At 38.7% G+C, this 20,622-nt stretch overlaps 1 protein-coding gene across 3 annotated transcripts in view; it reads left to right on the top strand.

Moving 5' to 3' along the window:
- The window catches only part of RC3H1 (ring finger and CCCH-type domains 1), a 93,180-nt gene that overhangs the window by 60,760 nt on the left and 11,798 nt on the right, over positions 1 to 20,622 (top strand). For all 3 annotated transcript variants that reach the window (XM_010367375.2, XM_030935721.1, XM_010367374.2), the window contains exons 12-18: positions 1,442 to 1,812; positions 2,294 to 2,461; positions 11,475 to 11,627; positions 16,396 to 16,609; positions 17,147 to 17,237; positions 17,375 to 17,507; positions 20,169 to 20,342. In XM_010367375.2, the coding sequence (XP_010365677.1) occupies positions 1,442 to 1,812; positions 2,294 to 2,461; positions 11,475 to 11,627; positions 16,396 to 16,609; positions 17,147 to 17,237; positions 17,375 to 17,507; positions 20,169 to 20,342 (1,304 nt within the window). The remainder of the gene's footprint in view (positions 1 to 1,441; positions 1,813 to 2,293; positions 2,462 to 11,474; positions 11,628 to 16,395; positions 16,610 to 17,146; positions 17,238 to 17,374; positions 17,508 to 20,168; positions 20,343 to 20,622) is intronic.

Raw genomic sequence — 20,622 nt, 5'->3', positions numbered from 1 at the left:
GCATATATACCTTTAGAGAGTTTACAGAATAGAATAAATAATGGTAAAGAATAGAAAACTATTTATATGCATGAGTAGTAGATGCGTGTGTGTGGTGTTTATGTATGTATTAAAAATTAAGTGATCTGCTGTGGTGGTTAATATGAGTTTGATAGAAATTGACTGAAGGACTCAAGGGAGATCATTGAGAAGAACTTGAGGAATCAAAAAGACTTAATGGAAGAAATGCCCCAAATGGAGGTATTTGGAATAGGAAAAAAAAAAAGTATGAATGGATTGGAAGGATGAGAGTTGAGTTAGGAGGCTGTTAATCCTGGTGTGAATATTGAGGAATTAGTGTGGTGGGAAAGGAGAAGGGATTTCAAAAATAGACAAATTTGAAAATTAGCCAGCTTTAATGATAATACCAGGTATGGAGAATGAAGGAAAGAAAATAAACTAATGTTTTACATATACAATTTATATGTAAAATAAACACTGAATGATTTTAAGTGTTGGATCTCTCTGTCAGAAGCAGTATAGTACTATAATTTTTAAAACGGGAATAGATTAAAAGTGCTCTCTTCTTTTTCCGAGTCTGTCATTTAATTTTGAATCATGTTGTCTTCTCTACATTCATGAGAATGTTTTTTAATTGATATGGCATTACTAATTCATGCAAAATATGATAAAATGTGATTTGTATCTTCCTTTTGACCATCCATTATACGAAAAATGCAACTATTTTTGTAGCCTGGTTTCAATTTTAGATAAATTATTTTAGCTATATTAAGCAGAAAGAGATTTAGTGCAGGAGTTAGGTGCCTGCCATATTGGTGGAGGTACTAAAGAAGCAAGCAATGCTCCAGAGCTAGCTGCCAAGAGAACTTGTTGCAATGAGGAAGCAGTAGAAGTAAAAACTTCTGTCCTAACTACTTAATTCCAAGATCACATCATTTGAGGCAAAAGTCTGAAAATTGAGAAACTATTGCCACAACTGGTGTCTCGAGAACTGCAGAGCCAAGCAGTAGCTACTAATCTGCACCAGCAAAACTGGCCTTTTGTGTTCCATGTCTCCCCCTAGTTATTTCAGTTTCAAATTCAAAACTCATACAAGTAATTAATTTGTGTAGCCTGACTTCAAGGATATATGGGAAATGTGGTTTTTTTGTTTTGCAATGTCTTCATTTCATTAAGACACACCAAGAAAGAGGGTCAAACAATGAGAGCCAATCTAGTATTATAGGTTATAAGTAGGGTAGTTTTTTCAATGACTTTTACAGATAATTTTTGCTTGTTATTTTTTAAAAAGCTAACCTGATTATATAAGCAGATGGAAAACTTCTAAAGAAATAAGTAGATTATCAATACTTTGGTGTTTCAGTATTTTAAAAGGTAAACTCTTATATAGAAAACTAAATTGGCTCATTATTGCCTTTGATTCCTCTTTTGTATTGTACAGGTATGTATTATACTCCACCACCACAATGTGTGTCCCGCTTTGTCCGACCTCCACCATCCGCTCCTGAATCTGCTCCTCCCTACTTGGATCATTATCCACCCTACCTCCAAGATCGTGTTGTAAACTCTCAGTATGGCACACAGCCACAGCAGTACCCACCTATATACCCATCTCACTATGATAGCCGTCGAGTGTACCCTGCTCAGTCTTACACAAGAGAAGAGATATTCCGAGAAAGCCCTATACCCATTGAGATTCCACCTGCAGCAGTACCATCGTATGTACCAGAATCCAGAGAAAGATACCAACAGATCGAGAGTTACTATCCAGTGGCTCCTCATCCAACTCAGATCAGACCTTCGTACCTCAGAGTATGCTGTATTTTTTTTTATTACATAGACTTAATTTGACTATTGATTGCAGTGATTCCTTACTTTTTATACAATGACAATAACCCTTTGATGACTTCTTTTTCATAAGAGAGCTTCTTTTTTTTTTTAATCTTTTCATAATTTGGGTAGGTTTTTTTTTTTTTTAACTATTAATGAGAAAAAAATTCTGCCTCCTCCCCCCCAATTAACCATTCTTAGTTTCTGAACTTTAGATGGTTTAATTAACAATTCTAGATCTACTTGGAAATTATGACCAAATAAAAAAAACCTAAATTTAGCTATTTGGAAGATCTTGAGAGTTTGGGGGATTTTGTTTTACTTTGTTCTATTAAGTGTTGGTGTTTTCAAATGTTAAGGGTATACAAGCTGCTTCATAACTTAAAATATACGCTGAGTATATTAAATGAATTAATCTGTCCTGAAATTCTCTTTCAATTTTAACTAATCTTTCTATTTTTAGGAACCTCCTTATAGCCGGCTTCCTCCTCCTCCCCAGCCTCATCCTAGTCTAGATGAACTACATCGCCGACGAAAGGAAATAATGGCCCAGCTAGAGGAAAGAAAGGTTATCTCTCCACCTCCTTTTGCACCTTCACCAACCTTGCCTCCTACCTTTCATCCAGAAGAAGTAAGCAAATCATTTTTAGTCTCATTTATCAGTGTTTTTGTGTGTGTGTCCAGTTTAGGTCATCTTTGCCTATTCCCAATGCGTATGAAGATTTTTTTTTCTGTTTTCTTCTAAAAGGTTTATTATCATTTAACTCTGCAATCCATCTAGAACTGATCTTTGTATGTATGTAATGTAATGTATTAGGAGTCAAGATCCGTGTTTTGTTTTGTTTTGTTTTTTTTCCTGTAAGGCATTGACTCAGCACAATTTAATGAAATCAGCATGCTTTCCCTGGTGCCCTGCTTTATCATAATCAGATGACCACATGTTTCCTGACCCTTTTCTTTTCCATCAGTCTATTTCTATCCTTGAACCAATGCCACATTCTCTTCGTGTAGTTCTATAATAAGTTTCAATATGTGGTGGTTATATTTTCTAGTATTGTTATTTTTCAAGAATCAGTATGTTGATTTCCACAAAAACGTCTGCTCCAGTTTTGATTAGGATTACATCGGATCTCTAAATCTGTGCTGTCCAATATGGTAGCCACTAGCCACATGTGGCTGTTGAACATGTAATATGTGGCCAGTTTAAGTTCAGATGTACTATAGTGATAAAATACACACTGAATTCAAGAATTTCATACCAAAAATGTAAAATTCATTAAAATTTTTGATATATTAGATTAAATAAAATTATTAAAATTAATTTCACCTGTTTTTGCTTTTAATGTGGCCACTAAAAATGTTTTAATTGTATGTGTGGATCGCATTATATTTCTATTAGTGTTGCTTTATTTTTATTTGTTTTTTTGAAACAGAGTCTCACTCTGTCGCCCAGGCTGGAGTGCAGTGGTGCAATTTTCATTCACTGCTGCCTCTGCCTCCCAGGTTCAAGCAATTCTCATGCCTCAGCCTCCCAAGTAGCTGGGACTGCAGGTGCACACCACCACTCCTAGCTAATTTTTGTATCTTTTTTTTTTGAGTCGGAGTCTCACTCTGTCACCCAGGCCGGAGTACAGTGGTGCAATCTCAATTCATTGCAACCTCCACCTCCTGGGTTCAAGTGATTCTCCTGCCCCAGCCTCCTGAGTAACTGAGATTACAGGCGTGCACCACCACGCCCGACTATAATTTTTGTATTTTTAGTGGAGACAGGGCTTCACCATGTTGGCCTTGCTGGTCTCGAACTGCTGACCTCAGGTGATCCTCCCACCTCAGCTTTCCAAAGTGCTGGGATTACAGGCGTGAGACACCATGCCAGGCCTAGACAGTGTTGCCTTAGATCAATATGATGAGAAATGACATTTTTCTTTTTTTTTTGAGACAGAGTCTTGCTCTTTCGCCAGGCTGGAGTGCAATGGTGCCATCTCAGCTCACTGCAACCACTGCCTCCTGGGTTCAAGTGATTCTTCTGCCTTAGCTTCCCAAGTAGCTGGGACTACGGGCATGAGCCACCACGCCCGGCTAGTTTTTTGTATTTTAGTAGCGCTGGGGTTTCACCATGTTGGCCAAGATGGTCTCGATCTCTTGACCTCAGGTGATCTGCCCGCCTCGGCCTCCCAAAGTGCTGGGATTACAAGCATAAGCCACCGTGCCCAGCTGAGAAGTGACATCTTTCTAATATCAAGTCTCTATGAACATCATATACCCCTTCATTTATTTGAATTTTCTTTATACTTCATACTTCAGTGTCTTGCACATCTTACATTGAATTTATTCCTAGATAATCAATGTTTTTTGAAACTATTTTAAATAGAATTGTTTGGAAATTTTTATTTTCTATTATTAATATAGAGAAATAGATTTTTTGTATTGACCCTTCTATTCAGCAGGCTTGCTAAATTTCTTTATTAATTATAATACTGTTAGTAGATTCTTTTGAATATTCTATGCACACAATTATGTCCTCTGAATAATCTTTTTTCCCCTTTTTAATCCTTTTGTCTTGTCTTTGTCTTATTATTTTGGACTCCAGCATAGTGCTGAATAGAAGTGATTGTAACACATATTCTTGACTCCTTTCTAATCTTTGAGTAAATGGAGCTTTTAATAATAATTTACCATTATGTTATAGGCTTTTTGGTAGAAAATCTTTATCGTATTTATGAAACTTTTCTCTAATCCTAGTTTCAGAATTGTTTTAAATAAGTAAGACATATCAAAGATTTATTTAACTCAGTAATGAGGAAACCAGCCAGAAAAGTTGGTTTAATGAATAGGAAAGACACATAAATACAGATAGTGAAAATCAGAGAAAAACAACAGTCAAATAAGATTGCTTTTAAAAAAGCTGGTTAATGTATCACAGGGCAATAACCATAATTTGGGGAGTCAACTTCTTTGTAATTCTGTACGACAGTGCTACTAGTTATAGTGAGTAAGTGTTGTCTTATTATCTTAATGTCTATATGGTCTACAGTGATATTCGTTTTTCTAGTTCTATATTGGTAATTTTTTTTGTCAGTCCTGCTAGGGATTTATCAATTTTGTTCGTCTTTTCAAAAAGCCAACTTTTTTTTTTTTTTTTGAAACGGAGTCTCGCCCTGTTGCCCAGGCTGGAGTGCAGTGGTGCAATCTTGGTTCCCTGCAACCTCTGCCTCCTGGGTTCAAGCGATTCTCCTGCCTCAGCCTCCCCCAGTAGCTGGGATTATAGGCATGTGCCACAACACGCAGCTAGCTAATTTTTTTTGTATTTTTAGTAGAGATGGGGTTTTACCATGTTGGCCAGGCTGGTCTCGAACTGACCTCAAATGATCTACCCGCCTTGGCCTCCTAAAGTGCTGGGATTACAGGCGTGAGCTACTGCGCCCAGCCCAAAAATATCCAACTTTAAAGTAACCGTATTTGTTTTGTTGGTTGTACATACTGCTTTAGCTTATAGTTTATATATTTTTTAAATAATCAAGTAAGTTTTCTCAGGATTACAGTTGATACTATGTGGAACTTGTCTTTCATCCTTTATGTATAGAATTACGATTCTAAACGTTACTAATTGACAAATCATGAATAATAAATGAAAATGGAGAAGTACATCACACATAGTAAATAGTATCTTGTTGGGTGTATGAAGGAAGTCTACTAAATAGAAGTTGTTCACAATATCTAGTTTTCCCATCTAAACACTTTGGATGAGTTTTCCACAAAAATGTAGGTTATTAGTAAAGTCACAACGTCTTCTATTAATGTAGTTTTATTTGTAAAGTAAAAACGGCCAGGTGTGCAGTAGTTCACAACTGTAATCCCATACTTTGGGAGGCTGAGGTGGGAAGATGACTTGAGCCCAGGAGTTCAAGACCAGTCTGAGCAACATAGACCCTATTCCTACAAATTTAAAAATAAAGATTAGGCCAGCCGCGGTGGCTCAAGCCTGTAATCCCAGCACTTTGGGAGGCCGAGACAGGCGGATCACGAGGTCAGGAGATCGAGACCATCCTGGCTAATACGGTGAAACCCCGTTTCTACTAAAAAAAAAAAATACAAAAAACTAGCCGGGTGAGGTGGCGGGCGCCTGTAGTCCCAGCTACTCGGGAGGCTGAGGCAGGAGAATGGCGTAAACCCGGGGGGCGGAGCTTGCAGTGAGCTGAGATCTGGCCACTGCACTCCAGCCTGGGCGACAGAGCGAGACTCTGTCTCAAAAAAAAAATAAAAAAATAAAGATTAGCCAGGTGTGGTGGGATGCGCCTGTGGTCCCAGCTTCTTGGGAGGCTGAGGTGGGAGGATTGCTTGAACCTGGGAGGTCCATGCTGCAATGAGCTATGATTATGCTACTGCACTCCAGCCTGAGTAACAAAGACCTTGTCTCAAAAAAGTTAGAGGGAAAAAAAACACCAGGTGTGATATTTTTTCAAAAATTCTTTATTTAGAGTACACCCTGGAACTTTATTATGCTATATTGTTTTATAAGAAATGTGGAAAACAATATGACATTGTGAAAAGTGAGCAGTTTTTGGTATCAAACATAGGAAACTTTGAGGTTCAGTTGTGTCCTTCACTGTGTGATCTTTTTAAAATTACTTAGCATCCCTGAATCCTGAGGTGCAAGTTTCTTCATGTATAAATCAAACGTAAGAAAGCCTACCTCATAGTGGTATGGTGAAGACGAAACATAAGGCATCTGGTATGTAGCAGGCATTCAGTAAACAATTCATATTTATTATTGTTATTTTTACTCCTAATAAAAATTATAATAATGCCTGGCTATTAAGGAACATTATCTAGTATTATTTTAGTTACTGAGATACAAAGATATATATTTAAACCTCAGTTCTGATTATAAACAACCTGAATACAAAAATTAACCAGGCATGATGGTGGGCGCCTGTAATCCCAGCTACTTGGGAGACTGAGGCAGGAGAATTGCTTGAACCCAGGAGGCAGAGGTTGCAGCGAGCTGAGATCACACCACTGCACTCCAGCCTGGGCGACAGAGCGAGACTCCTTCTCAACAAAAATTTAAAAATAAGTAAATAAAACAACTTGTGTATGGTTGTACTAAATTCGTACATTATGGAAATACATGATATAGAAAGAGAAGTTTCTCCAAAATCTCATTTTCTATAACCACTGTTTATTATATATTTAAACTTTTTATATATATTTCACCTTCTTTCTGTGCATGAACTAACATCTCTTTAGTAGACACATTATAATTGTACAAGTTTATGGGATACAGAGTGATATTTATTTTTATTTTTATTTTTTGAGATGGAGTTTCGCTCTTGTTGCCCAGGCTAGAGTGCAGTGGCGCGATCTCGGCTGACCGCAACCTCTGCCTCCCGGGTTCAAGTGATTCTTCTGCCTCAGCCACCCGAGGAGCTGGGATTACAGGCATGCGCCACCACGCCTAGCTAATTTTGTATTTTTAGTAGAGACAGGGTTTCTCTATCTTGGTCAGGCTGGTCTCAAACTCCTGACCTCAGGTGGTCCACCTGCCTCGGCCTCCCAAAGTGATATGTACAATATGCAATGATCAAAGCAGGGTAATTAGCATATCATCTCAAACATTTACCTTTTATTTATATTGGGAACATTCAAAATCCTCTCTTCCTTGGACAGTTGTGTATGTGATACTTGCTGCTGCAAGGTCAAGGCTACAGAAATGCAGGATGCTTCCAGAGAGTTTCAGTCACCCTTTGACTGGTAGGCAGGTAGCTTTTAAGTCATTCAGAACAGTCATCCCACTTTCCTTTTCTTTTCTTTACTTTTCTTTTTTCTTTTTTTTTTTTTTTTTTTTTTTTTTGAGACAGACTTTTGCTCTGTTGCCCAGGCTAGAGTGCAGTGGCACGATCTCGGCTCACTGCAACCTCCACCTCCCTGGTTCAAGCGATTCTCCTGCCTCAGCCTCCTTGAGTAACTGGGATTACAGGCATGCACTACCATGCCAGGCTGATTTTTGTATTTTTAGTAGAGGCGGGGTTTCACCATGTTGGCCAGGCTGGTCTCGAACTCCTAACCTCAGATGATCTAGCCACCTAAGCCTCCCAAAGTGCTGTGATTACAGGCATGAGCCACTGTGCCCGGCCAGTCATCCAACTTTTCTTTGAAGAAGAGAGCAGTGTTATATTTAATTGTAAATTTTTGCATTATATAACATTGTATAAATAACATTCTTCTTGTGGGCTAAATAAATATCTTCAGATTTTATTTCAAGGAAAAATGCTGGGCAGATCTGCTGTTGTCCTTGCTTTTCATATCTACAACATTGTTGACAGTGTTTATCTCAAGCTTCCTTTATAAATCGGCCCAGCGCGGTGGCTCATGCCTGTAGAAAAAAAAAAAACCACATCTCTTACTGCAGACCTGATGATGTTGTTGTTGTTGTTGTATGAAGATTGTGGTTTCTTTCTTTTTTTTTTTTTTTTGAGATGGAATGTCACACTGTCACCTGGGCTGGAGTGCAATGCCGTGATCTTGGCTCACTGCAACCTCCACCTCCCAGGTTCAAGCGATTCTCCCACCTCAGCCTCCTGAGTAGCTGAGATTACAGGCGCCTGCCACCATGCTCGCTAATTTTTTGTATTTTTAGTAGGAACGGGGTTTCACTATGTTGGCCAGGCTGGTCTTGAACTCCTGACCTCGTGATCTGCCCACTTTGGCCTCCCAAAGTACTGGATTATAGGTGCAAGCCACCATGCCCAGCCTAAGATTGTGGTTTCTTTCTTCATCAAATTGAAAATCATTTTGTTGATATTTGTTTCTTTTGTCAATCTGTCCTAGATACTTTCCATTTTATTTTGACTTCCAAGATCCTAAGTGGAAAATTTTTTTTAAAATGTTTCTATTTTCTTAAAAAGGAGACAGGGTCTTGCTGTGTTGCCCAGGCTGGTGGTCTCACACTCATGGGCTCAAGCAATCCACCCACCATGCCCAGCCCACATTTTTTATGTCATTTGTAAATAAGTAAATAAACCTGAATTGAATTGGTCTATAGAAATAATGAATAAAATTGTATATAAAGATCAGTTTATGATGTTAAAAGTTTTCTTCAAAAAAAAACCCATAATTTTTTCAAATCAGGAAAAACAATCCTCTCTTCTAGCTTTTAGAAAATATATAGTAAATTATTAACTGTATTCACCCTGCAGGGCTATAGAATGCTAGAAGTAATTCCTCCTATGTAGCTATAATTTTGTATCTATTAACCAAGCTCTGTCTCCCCTTGCCTCCCTCCATTCCCTTTCTAGTCTCTCATAACCACAGTTCCACTCCCTACTTCTGTGACTCAACTTTTTAGCTCCCACATATGAGTGAGAACCTGAAATATTTATCTTTCTGTGCCTAACCAATTTCACTTAATGTGTTGTCCTCCAGGCTCATCTATGTTGCTGCAAATGACATGATTTATTCTTTTTTATGTCTGAATAGTATTTCATTGTATATATACCACATTTTCTTTATCAATTCATCTGTTGCTGTACACCTAGGTTGATTCCGTGTCTTGGCTATCAGGAATAAAACATGAGGGTGTAAATATCCCTTCATATACTGATTTCTTTTCCTTTGGATGAATCCCCAGTAGTGGGATTGTTGGATCTCTTTATTATTATTGTTATTACTTTTTTTTTTTTCTTTTTGAGACGGAATCTCACTCTGTTGCCCAGGCTGGAGTGCAGTGGCGCAAACTTGGCTCCCTGCAACTCTGCCTCCCAGGTTCAAGCAATTTTCCTGCCTCAACCTCTTGAGTAGCTGGGACTACAGGCATGCACCACCACACCCAACTAATTTTTGTATTTTTAGTAGAGACAGGGTTTCACCACCTTAGCCAGGCTGGTCTTGAACTCCCGACCTTAGGTGATCTGCCTGCCTCGACCTCCCAAAGTGCTGGGATTACAGGTGTCAGCCACCTTGCCCAGTCTCATTATTATTTTTTAATAGGATCATTTAGGAAATACATCTTGGTTTTATGTCTGTTTTGCCTTTGTTTTTGTTTTTACCTAATCCATTTTCCTGGCTGTCTTTGTATGTCAGTATATAAATTTATCTCGTTCATTTAAATAGCTGCATATAATACACTACAGTCAGAGATTTAAAAAAGGAGCACTCTTGGCTAGGCGTGGTAGCTCACGCCCGTAATCCCAGCACTTTGGGAGACTGAGGTGGGTGGATCACCTGAGGTTAGGTGTTCCAGACGAGCCTGGCCAACATGGTGAAACCCTGTCACTACTATGCACCTGTAATCCCAGCTACTTGGGAGGCTGAGTCAGGAGAATGGCTTGAACCTGGGAGGCAGAGGTTGCAGAGAGCGGAGATCATGTCACTGCACTTCATCCTGGGTGACAGAGCGATACACCGTCTCAAAAAAAAGGAGCACTGTAACTGGTAGGTCATGTGTTTTAAAAGTTAGCTGTTCTATCTAAAGTTTAATAAGTGGAAGAAAAATAAAAAAAGGATAAAAATTTTTTAAATAATAGGACAAAGAAAAGGGAAAAGGTTATGAATAATAGAAACAGAAGAGTGGTTGGCAATAAGTGATATTAGTGATCAGCAGACCCTGTGTCGGTGCAGAAGGCCAATAATGATGACTCAGAAAAGAGATGTTTTTAGTATAGTGGGAGGCATAGATCCACTTAAATGAACCAATACCAATGAAGAGTGGTTGACAGTGAGTGATATTAGCGAGGAGCACACCCTATGTCAGTGCAGAAGGCCAACAATGATAACTCAGCAAAGAGATGTTTTTAGTATGAACACTGATACCCCTAGATATCAGTGTATATATGTCTTGTGATAAAATGAAAGAAACATTAAAGTTACAGTCCTAGCATTGCCCTATACTGGTATAGCCTTGGTCATATCACCTGTGTTGTCTATTATGGATTTAGGAGCTTATTAGGTAGTATACGTGAAAACATTTTGAAAATGTAAAACATTTTATAAATGTGAATGTTGCAATTTTAGTGAAAATATATTAGCCTTAGAATAGCTATTCTGTTTTTAGACTGGAGAACTTATCTTGAAAAGATAAAAATTAGACATCCTTTTCATCTCATTGAATCAACCTAAGAAGCAGAATTTATTCAAGATATGAATTATTGCTATTAAAGAGATTTCAGTAAAAAATTACTACATCATCATGTACTATAAAAATCAAAATTTTTAATATTCTTGTTTACCTTGATTTTATTGAAAGAAACATTGAGGAGGGTCTAGCAAAACTATGGCTTGGTACATATATGCTTAAATGTTTACTGATCTAATGAAGAAAAGGATGAGCAAACCCATAAAATCCTAGCTTGATTCCTGAAAGGATATTGAATTACCTTTTTTTTTTCTTTTTTTTAACCTTCTGCTAAGGTAAAAAAAAACAAAAAACAAAAACTGAAAGCTAAAAATCACTCTTCACTTACTTTATATTTTTCATAGTTTACAAAAATCTTCTATTGTGGCACTTAAAAATCGAATAATCATCATTATGTTGCTTCAGCACAATGTTCTAAGAAATTCTCTGCTTTCTCTGTCTTGTTACTCATAGACCCATTTCCTGTTTTATTTCTTTTTCTTTTTCTTTTTTTTTCTTTCTCCATCTGTAGTTTTTGGATGAAGACTTGAAGGTAGCTGGGAAATACAAAGGAAATGATTATAGCCAATACTCTCCCTGGTCATGTGACACCATCGGCTCCTACATTGGAACCAAAGATGCAAAACCCAAAGATGTTGTGGCAGCAGGGAGTGTGGAAATGATGGTATGTGTAACAGCTAAGCAATAATTAATATAAATCAAGATAAACCAAATAAATTTTCACCCATTACCGTTTAGGCACAAATAATTCAGCTTTGCTTAAGAGTTTCAGACCATATTCTATACTCTGCAATTGAGTTATCTTTAAACAGTGCAGGTTTTTGATTCATTTAGATGTAAATAAAAATCTTTTAATACTTACCGAGACAGAGCATTTATTATATTTCTGTGCAAATAGCAATTTCTCAACAATTGTTTAGTACCCAGATTAAATTATTTTACATAATTAATTAGGATCTTGGACTTCTTCACCAAATAAGTTAAAATTCTTCTTCACGGAGAATGACATGAACCCGGGAGGCAGAGCATGCAGTGAGCCAAGATTGTGCCACTGCACTCCAGCCTGGGCGACAAAGTGACACTCCGTCTCAAAACAAACATTCTCAAAAAAAAATTATTTTCACAACTCTGAAGTTTAAATAACAAAGTTGAATCTAGTGAACAAGAGTAGTATTTGTGTCAGAATTACAGCTGCTCAGCTTCAAGTGAACTCTAAGATGCTGAAAGTTAATACTTGGGTTATTTTATTCTTTAGTGAAAAATCATGTAACACCAGTGTTTCTAATAACCAAGTTAAAATATTATCAAAATCTTATCTCCTTTTTTTTTTTTTTTTGAGACGGAGTTTTACTCTTGTTGCCCAGACTGGAGTGCAATGGTCTCAGCTCACCACAACCTCCGCCTCCCAGGTTCAAGTGATACTCCTGCCTCAGCCTCCGGAGTAGCTGGGATTGCAGGCATGCGCCACCACACCCGGCTAATTGTGTATTTTTTAGTAGAGACGGAGTTTCTCCATGTTGGTCAGACTGGTCTTGAACTCCCGACCTCAAGTGATCTGCCCGCCTTGGCCTCCCAAAGTGCTGGGATTATAGGTGTGAGCTACCATGCCCAGCTTCATCTTATCTCTTTTTATAGAGATAGGATCGGTCTTTGTCACCCAGGGTAGAGTGCAGTGATGTGATTATGGCTCACTGTAACCTCAAACTCCTGAACTCAGGAGATCCTCCTGAGTACCTAGGACTACAGGTGCATGCCACCACACCCAGCTATATTTTTTAGTAGAGACAGGGTTTCTCCATGTTGGTCAGGCTGGTCTCAAACTCCCGACCTCAAGTGATCCACCTGTCTCGGCCTCCCAAAGTGCTGGGATTACAGGCGTGAGCCACCATGCCCAGCTTCAGCTTATCTCTTTTTATAGTGATAGGATCAATCTTCATCACGCAGGGTGGAGTGTAGTGACATGATTATGGCTCACTGTAACTTCAAACTCCTGAACTTAGGTGATCCTCCTGAGTAGCTAGGACTACAGGTGCATGCCACCACACCCAGCTAATTTAAAAAATTTTGTAGAGATGGGGTCTTGCTATGTTTCCCAGACTGATCTTAAACTCCTGGCCTCAAGTGATCCTCCCGCCTCTGCCTCCCAAAGTGCTGGGATTACAGGCATGAGCTACCCTACTTGGATATTATCTTCATTGCCTTTTTATTTTTTAAAGAAATACAATTTTCAAGAAGTATATCCCCCTGTATATACTTTCATTTTTCTCCCTCTTTCATTCCCTGTCAGTAATCTCTATCCTGAGTTTAGTATTTATCATTTTCATGGATAATTTTATTTCCCCTTAAGACAGGATCTTCCTCATGCTGGAGTGCAGTGTCACAATCACACCTCACTGCAGCCTCACACTCCTGGACTCAAATGATCCTCCCACCTCACCCTCCCAAGTAGCTGGGACACAGATGTGTGATACTATGCTCAGCTAATTTTTTTTTTTTTTTGGTAGAGATGAGGTCTTGCTATGTCGCCTAGGCAGAACAGGCTGGTCCTGAGCTCCTGGGCTCAAGGGATTCTCCTGCTTCTGAAAGTGCTGTAGTTACAAGTGTGTGCCAGTGCACCTGGCCATGGATAATTTTACACTATTCCTAAACAATGTTGTTTTATATGTTTATAGACCTTATGTAAATTATACACTTCAGCTTGTATTGTCATGTTTTCACTCAGCATTGCTTTTAAGTTGTGTCTTTTTTGTTGGTTTTTTTTTTTTTTTTTTTTTTTTGGTTTTTTTTGAGACGGAGTTCCACTCTGTCACCCAGGCTGGAGTGCAGTGGTGTGATCTCAGCTCAGTACAACCTCCGCCTCCTGGGTTCAAGCGATTCTCCTGCCTCAGCCTCCCGAGGAGCTGGGACTACAAGCACATACCACCATGCCCGGCTAATTTTTTTGTATTTTTAGTAGAGACAGAGTTTCACCATGTTGATCAGGCTTGTCTGGAACTCCTGACTTCAGGTGATCTGCCCTCCTCGGCCTCCCAAAATCCTGGGATTACAGGTGTGAGCCACTATGCCCAGCCCATATTTATATCTGTAGCTCAGGATTATTGATTTTAGCTACTTTTGCGAGATATTCTGTATAAATGATACCATACAATGATTTATTTTTGTATTAGTGGACATTTAGGCTATTTTTGATCTTTCACTATTATGTATGGTACTCCAGCAAACATTCTTATGTATATATGTCTTCACGTGCATGAAAGTTACACTTAGAAATGGTCTTGCTGGCTGGGCACCGTGGCTCATGCTTGTAATCCCAGCACTTTCAGAGGCCAAGGCAGGTGGATCACTTGAGCTCAGGAGTTTGAGACCAGCCTGGCCAACATGGCGAAACCTCATCTCTACTAAATACACAAAAATTAGCTGGGCATGGTAGCAGGAGCCTGTAATCCCAGGTACTTGGGAGATTGAGACAGGAGAATGGCATGAACCCGGGAGGCAGAGGTTGCAGTGAGCCGAGATTGTGCCACTGCACTCCAGCCTAGATGACAGAGTGAGACTTCATCTCAAAAAAAAAAAAAAAAAAGGAATGGTATTGCTGAACGGTATGGTGTACCTTGACTATTCTTAACCCATTTGTCCTTATTACTCTTGACAGAGTTAGTAAGATATTATATAGGTTTTTCCTAGGTTATATAGATTTTCATGGATAAATACTTTTCCAGGTGGTTAAGAAAAGACCAATATTTGCCATAAAAAAAAGATTTGGATGCTGATAACCACTGTAAATGAGTGAAGTGATATCTAATAGCATAAATATGATTATATGCCAGCCCCGCCCCCCCAAAAAAATAGAGTTTTAGAGGGAGAAAAAACAAAATAAATCTTTTTTTTTTTTTTTTTTTTTTTTGCAGTAGGATTACAGAAGCATTGTTTTTAGGCTGTAGTAAGGCTCTTATTGGAAAGAAATGAGGGAAATTAGGCGGGAATGTTTGCCTTGTACTTGGCTTCCAAAAAGGGTTATTATATTAAAGTAACACGAGTATTAGCAAAATAAAACTCATTTTCTTAAATCAGTAAAGAATTAAAAAGTTTGGGCCAGGCATGGTGACTCACACCTGTAACCCCAGCACTTTGGGAGACCAAGGTGGGAGGATTGTTTGAACCCAGGAGTTCAAGACCAGCCTGGGCAACATAGCAAGACCCCATCTCCTCAAAAATGTTTTTAATTAGCCAGGTGTGGTGGTGCACGCCTGTGGTCCCAGCTACTTGAGAAGCCGCGGCAGGAGGATTGCTTGAGCCCGGGAGGTTGAGGCTCACATACCACTGCACTCCAACCTGGTGACAGAGCAAAACCCTGTCTCAAAAACAAACAAAAAGTTGCAGTCCAATATAGAGGACTTGAAGTTTGGGAGGTAATTGAAAACCTCCCAAATAGGTAAAAGAAGTCTAATCTAGTATTTCTCAAATGTTAATGTGCATACAAATTATATATTTGTGTGTCTATATATGTGTGTAACATTATACAGGGATAAATATATATTTGTATGCATATATATATATATATATATATACTAGATCATTATATATATGTATTTCTTAAAGATTGAATTGGCTTTTATTAGTGATTGATTAATCAGGAAGCATTTCATCTATGAAATAGAAAGATGCTCTAATGAGCTAAACAGAGAAAAGAAAGCAAAACTCAGTTTAGCTGTTTCAAAGTTATTTTCCTTATAGGACTAAAGCAGAAGGGACTTACCAGTTCTAATTGAGTGATCCTCTTATGATTGATTGCTGTGAATCTCCTGTTTTTTGGAAAACTGACGCATTTTCAAGTTCAGTTTGATTTTGTGGCATCTAGCACAAGTGATTACATTCTGCTTTGATCTGGTGTCTTGGGGCTTAGTGCAGGAGCTTAGTCCAAAACAATGGCCTCCCATAAATTTTAAAAATATATTTCTTAGGTCAGGTGCAGTAGCTCATACCTGTAATCCCAGCACTTTGGGAAGTTGAACTTGAGGCAGGAGGATTGCTTGAGCCTAGGAGTTTGAGACCAGCCTGGTCAACATAGGGAGACCTCATCTCTATAAATAATTTAAAAAAAAAATTAGCTGGATATAGTGGTACATGCCTATAGTCCCAGCTACCTGGGAGGCTGAGGTGTGAGGATCACTGGAGCCCAGGAGGTTGAGGATGCAGTGAGCCATGATAGTGCCCCTGCATTCCAGCCTGGGCAACAGAGTGGGACCCTGTCGCCCCTCACCTCAGAGGTTTAAAAACCAGTGTTACATAAAAACAACCAAAGGTAACTAATGATTTTAGTCTTACCAGTAAGAGTGTTATACTCATCTTTAACCTTATTACAGATCTAGAAAAAATTAGGTTACAGAGCCATCTGAGTGTGGGGTAGATTTCTCATTTTGGTTTTTTATCAGAATGTGGAGAGTAAAGGAATGAGGGACCAGCGATTAGATCTTCAGAGAAGAGCAGCAGAAACCAGTGATGATGACCTCATCCCATTTGGAGACCGACCAACAGTGTCTCGGTTTGGTGCCATCTCGCGAACTTCCAAAACTATATATCAGGGTGCTGGTCCAATGCAGGCTCTGGCACCTCAGGGAGCTCCTACAAAATCTATTAACATTTCAGGTAAGAATCTCAAAGGTAAGCTGACCTAAAGGGTTCATAATCTTGACTTTCAGCATTACCCCTGCTCCCCATTTACAATCAGTGTTTTTAGTAATCTTGCAAGGCAGTAATTTTCAAACTTTCCATGGAATCATCCCTGTAAGAAAGGTAATATAACCCAGAGAATTTTAGGTACATAAACTGAAATTAAATGTCTATATGTGACGCTTTCCTAATGTTTCTTCCCCATCCCACCCCCACCCCAAATAGCTTCATTGCTATTTGGGGGAATAACATTCTCATTATACAGTAATTTGGAAGAAAAACTACAAAGACTGAAAGTTCATTGGGGAAGAAACAAACATGCATCAGTACCCAGCATCATGCTGCCTGACATTTAGAAAAACAAAGTTAAAGAATTTTAAAAATCTGGCCATTTAAGGTAGATACCAGATATCTGTGTATGCAATACCCTAATGTCTTTTAGATTATGAGTACCTTAAAAGAAGAATCAAATCTGTGAATTATATCATACCATAATAAATCATTCTCTTACAGATTATAGTCCATATGGAACCCACGGTGGCTGGGGAGGTTCTCCATATTCACCTCATCAAAACATACCTTCTCAGGGACACTTCAGTGAGAGGTATGAGTCATTCTTTTTACTTGAATAAACATGTAGAAACCTTTAAAATTATGCAACTTCTTTTTGTTTTTCTGGTCAGTAATATGTTAACAAAATGAAACGTTAAAATTTACTTCACACTTTCTTTCTAACCAAAGGGAGAGAATATCTATGTCAGAAGTGGCCAGTCATGGAAAACCCCTTCCATCTGCTGAGAGAGAACAGCTACGACTAGAATTGCAACAATTGAACCATCAGATTAGCCAGCAGACCCAGCTACGTGGACTAGAGGTACCAGCCTAGAGAGCCATTTTTATTCCAATTTTTGAAGCGTTCTCAGAGATTTTAAATGGGAACTTTTGAGGCACTATGAACAAAAAACTTTAGGGTCTATTTCTTAGGAGTTAGTGTAGGTTTCCATTCTTCAAAGAATTCAATACTGGGTTTAGCACTGGGACAATAGAAAAAGTAAAATTTCTACTACCTAAGAATAGAAAACAGATTACCTAAAATTTCCCAACAGGAGCTTGTATTCCCTGATGGCACATTTAAGTTTTGTTTGTTTGTTTGTTTCTGTTTTTTGTTTTTTGTTTTTTGAGACAGAGTATTGCTCTATTGCCCAGGCTGGAGTGAGGGGGCGTGATCTCGACTCACTGCAACCTCCACCTCCTGGGTTCATGTGATTCTCCTGCCTCAGCCTCCTGAGTATTTGGAATTATAGATGTACACCACCATACTCAGCTAATTTTTGTATTTTTAGTAGAGACGGGATTTCACCCCTGTAATCCCAGCACTTTGGGAGGCCGAGGCAAGCGGATCATGAGGTCAGGAGTTAAGACTAGTCTGGCCAACATAGTGAAACCCCATGTCTACTAAAAATACAAAAAATTAGTTGGGCATGCTGGTGATCGCCTGTAATCACAGCTACTCAGGAGGCTGAGGCAGGAGAATCATGTGAACCCAGGAGGCAGAGGTTGCAGTGAGCCGAGATCGCGCCATTGTACTCCAGCCCAGGCTACAGTGTGAGACTCAGTCTCAAAAAAAAAGAACTTTGACTTAAAAAATAAAACATAGTTCCAGTGTAATAAGAATAATAACACTTTTCATTTATGTAGTTCTGTACCATTTAAAAATCACTACCACGTGTCTTATTTGACCCTTACAATATCCCTGATAGGTAGGTTAGGCAGGTGGTATTGTCCTCCTTTTTTGATTGAAGTATATGAGTTTCTCAGAAGTTGAAACATGAACCCAAGTCTTCATATTTCAGATTCAGTGTTCTTTCCATCATGCTGCCTGACACTTAGAAAAACAAAACTAAAGAATTTTTTAAATCTGGCTGGATGTGGTGGTTCGTGCTTGTAATCCCAGCACTTTGGGAGGCCAAAGCAGATGGATTGCTTGAGCTCAGGAGTTTGAGACCAGCCTGGGCAACATGGCAAAATCCCTTCACTATAAAAAGTGCAAAAATTCACCAGGCATGGTAGTGCATGCCTGTAGTCTCAGCTACTCAGGATGCTGAAGGCAGAAGGATCACCTAAGCCCAGGGAGGTCAAGGCTGCAGTGATCCCAGATGGTGCCACTGCGCTCCAGCCTGAGCGACAGAGTGAGACTCTGTCTCAAAAAAAAAAAATAAGAATTTTAAAAATCTTTTAAGTGTCACATAAGGAAGACTAGGTTTTGTTTATATATCATCCTTTACATTGGAACATATTCTTTGAATATGGAAAACTGAAGATATTCTAATGATAAATACATTGTCCTTTCTGGAGGAAAAAATGGTACTGTTAGAACATTAGTCTGTCTTTCTACCATAATCTTTAATAATAAGTAAGCCATCACTTTGGAGGGAAAAAAAGTTATAAGACATTTTCTTAGTAGACTTTCTTTTTAGGAAGACCAGTAGGAGATTGTTTTCGGAACATTTAGCTGACTTGTGCCCCTACGTACGCAATTAGATTTAGGAATTTAAAAAAATCTATGTAATATTTAGATTTTGTCTGCTTTTGCCATTGCTTATTTATATTGATTCAAAACGTCTTACTGATTCCTGTCACAGAAAGAGAATGCTATGTTTGCTTATGGCAATCTTTCGTTCATTAACTTTTTAAAGATTCAGACCTTCCACCCAATAAGGCATCACTGCATATCCTCAAATGCATGGTTTTTTGTTTTAAAGTTTTCAGGCACATTTTCTGTCCAAAAAGACTATCAGTATTATTTAGAAACTTACCACATATTTAACTCAGTACAGTTAAAAGTCCTTGCCATTACTGAGGTTTCAATGAAATAAGTTATAGGATTTACTTCAGAGAAAATTACCATTAAAAACAGAGGGGGAAAGATGCACATCTGTAGTTGACTTGTTTTTCTTCCATTTCCTTTTTTTTTTTTTTTTTTTTTTTTTTTGAGAGACAAGGTCTCACTCTCTTGCCCAGGCTGGAGTGCATGGAGTGCAGTGGCATGATCATAGCTCACTGTAATCTTAAACTCCTGGGCTCAAGTGATCCTCCCTAGTAGCTAGGACTACAGGCCCACACCACCATCCTAGGCTAATTTTTTTTTTTTTTTGTAGAGGCAAGGTCTTGATGTATTGCCCAGGTGGGTCTCAAATTCCTGGCCTCAAGTGATCCTCCCACCTCAGCCTCCCAAAGTGCTAGAATTAAAGGCATGAGCCACCATGCACAGCCAACTTCTCTTTCAAATCAGAAAATACAAGGAGCAATTTATACTTAAGATGAAATTACTGTTTATTAAATTTAAATGTCCCTGTTTTGCTCTTTTTTTGTTCAAATGGTACTCAAAGAGAACAGTGCCTTACAGTTGCATTATTTTTGTTGCAAATAGCTGGGTGATAAGCTACTTAAGGCTATGGTGTGGAATTGAGCCTGGTTATTCTGTGCATGGTGTGAAGTGTGTTGAGTTTTCTCTGTGCTTGGCTTTATGCACTAGGCTGTTAGTAACAGGCTGGTGTTGCAGAGGGAGGCAAACACCCTGGCAGGCCAGTCACAGCCCCCACCACCGCCACCTCCAAAATGGCCTGGAATGATCTCAAGTGAGCAGTTGAGCTTGGAACTGCACCAGGTGGAAAGGGAAATCGGGAAGAGAACACGGGAACTGAGTATGGTGAGTGTTATGGTGGGAAGAGAGGGGGAAGGTGAAATGAAATCTTTCATGTGGCTCTAGAATTATCTAGAGCTACAGAATCATCACTTCAAGGCACTCTGATGAGTGGTTAATATTTAAAATAATTATGTGGGTGGACTACCTTACGATTTTGTCATTCCCTTCCTCTCTTTTGGTTTGGGTGTGTTCTTTGTCTTAGAATTCTTCATTAACTTTTAGGGAAAACAAGGTTTTAATGCTTCTTTAATTTAAGAACTTAATGGAAGTTCTTAAATCTCTG

This window comes from Rhinopithecus roxellana, chromosome 8 (genome assembly GCF_007565055.1).
Source record: "Rhinopithecus roxellana isolate Shanxi Qingling chromosome 8, ASM756505v1, whole genome shotgun sequence".
In the NCBI taxonomy this organism is placed as follows: Eukaryota; Metazoa; Chordata; class Mammalia; order Primates; family Cercopithecidae; genus Rhinopithecus; species Rhinopithecus roxellana.
Note: the sequence above shows the minus strand (reverse complement) of the source record. Positions and strands in the feature narration are given on the sequence as shown.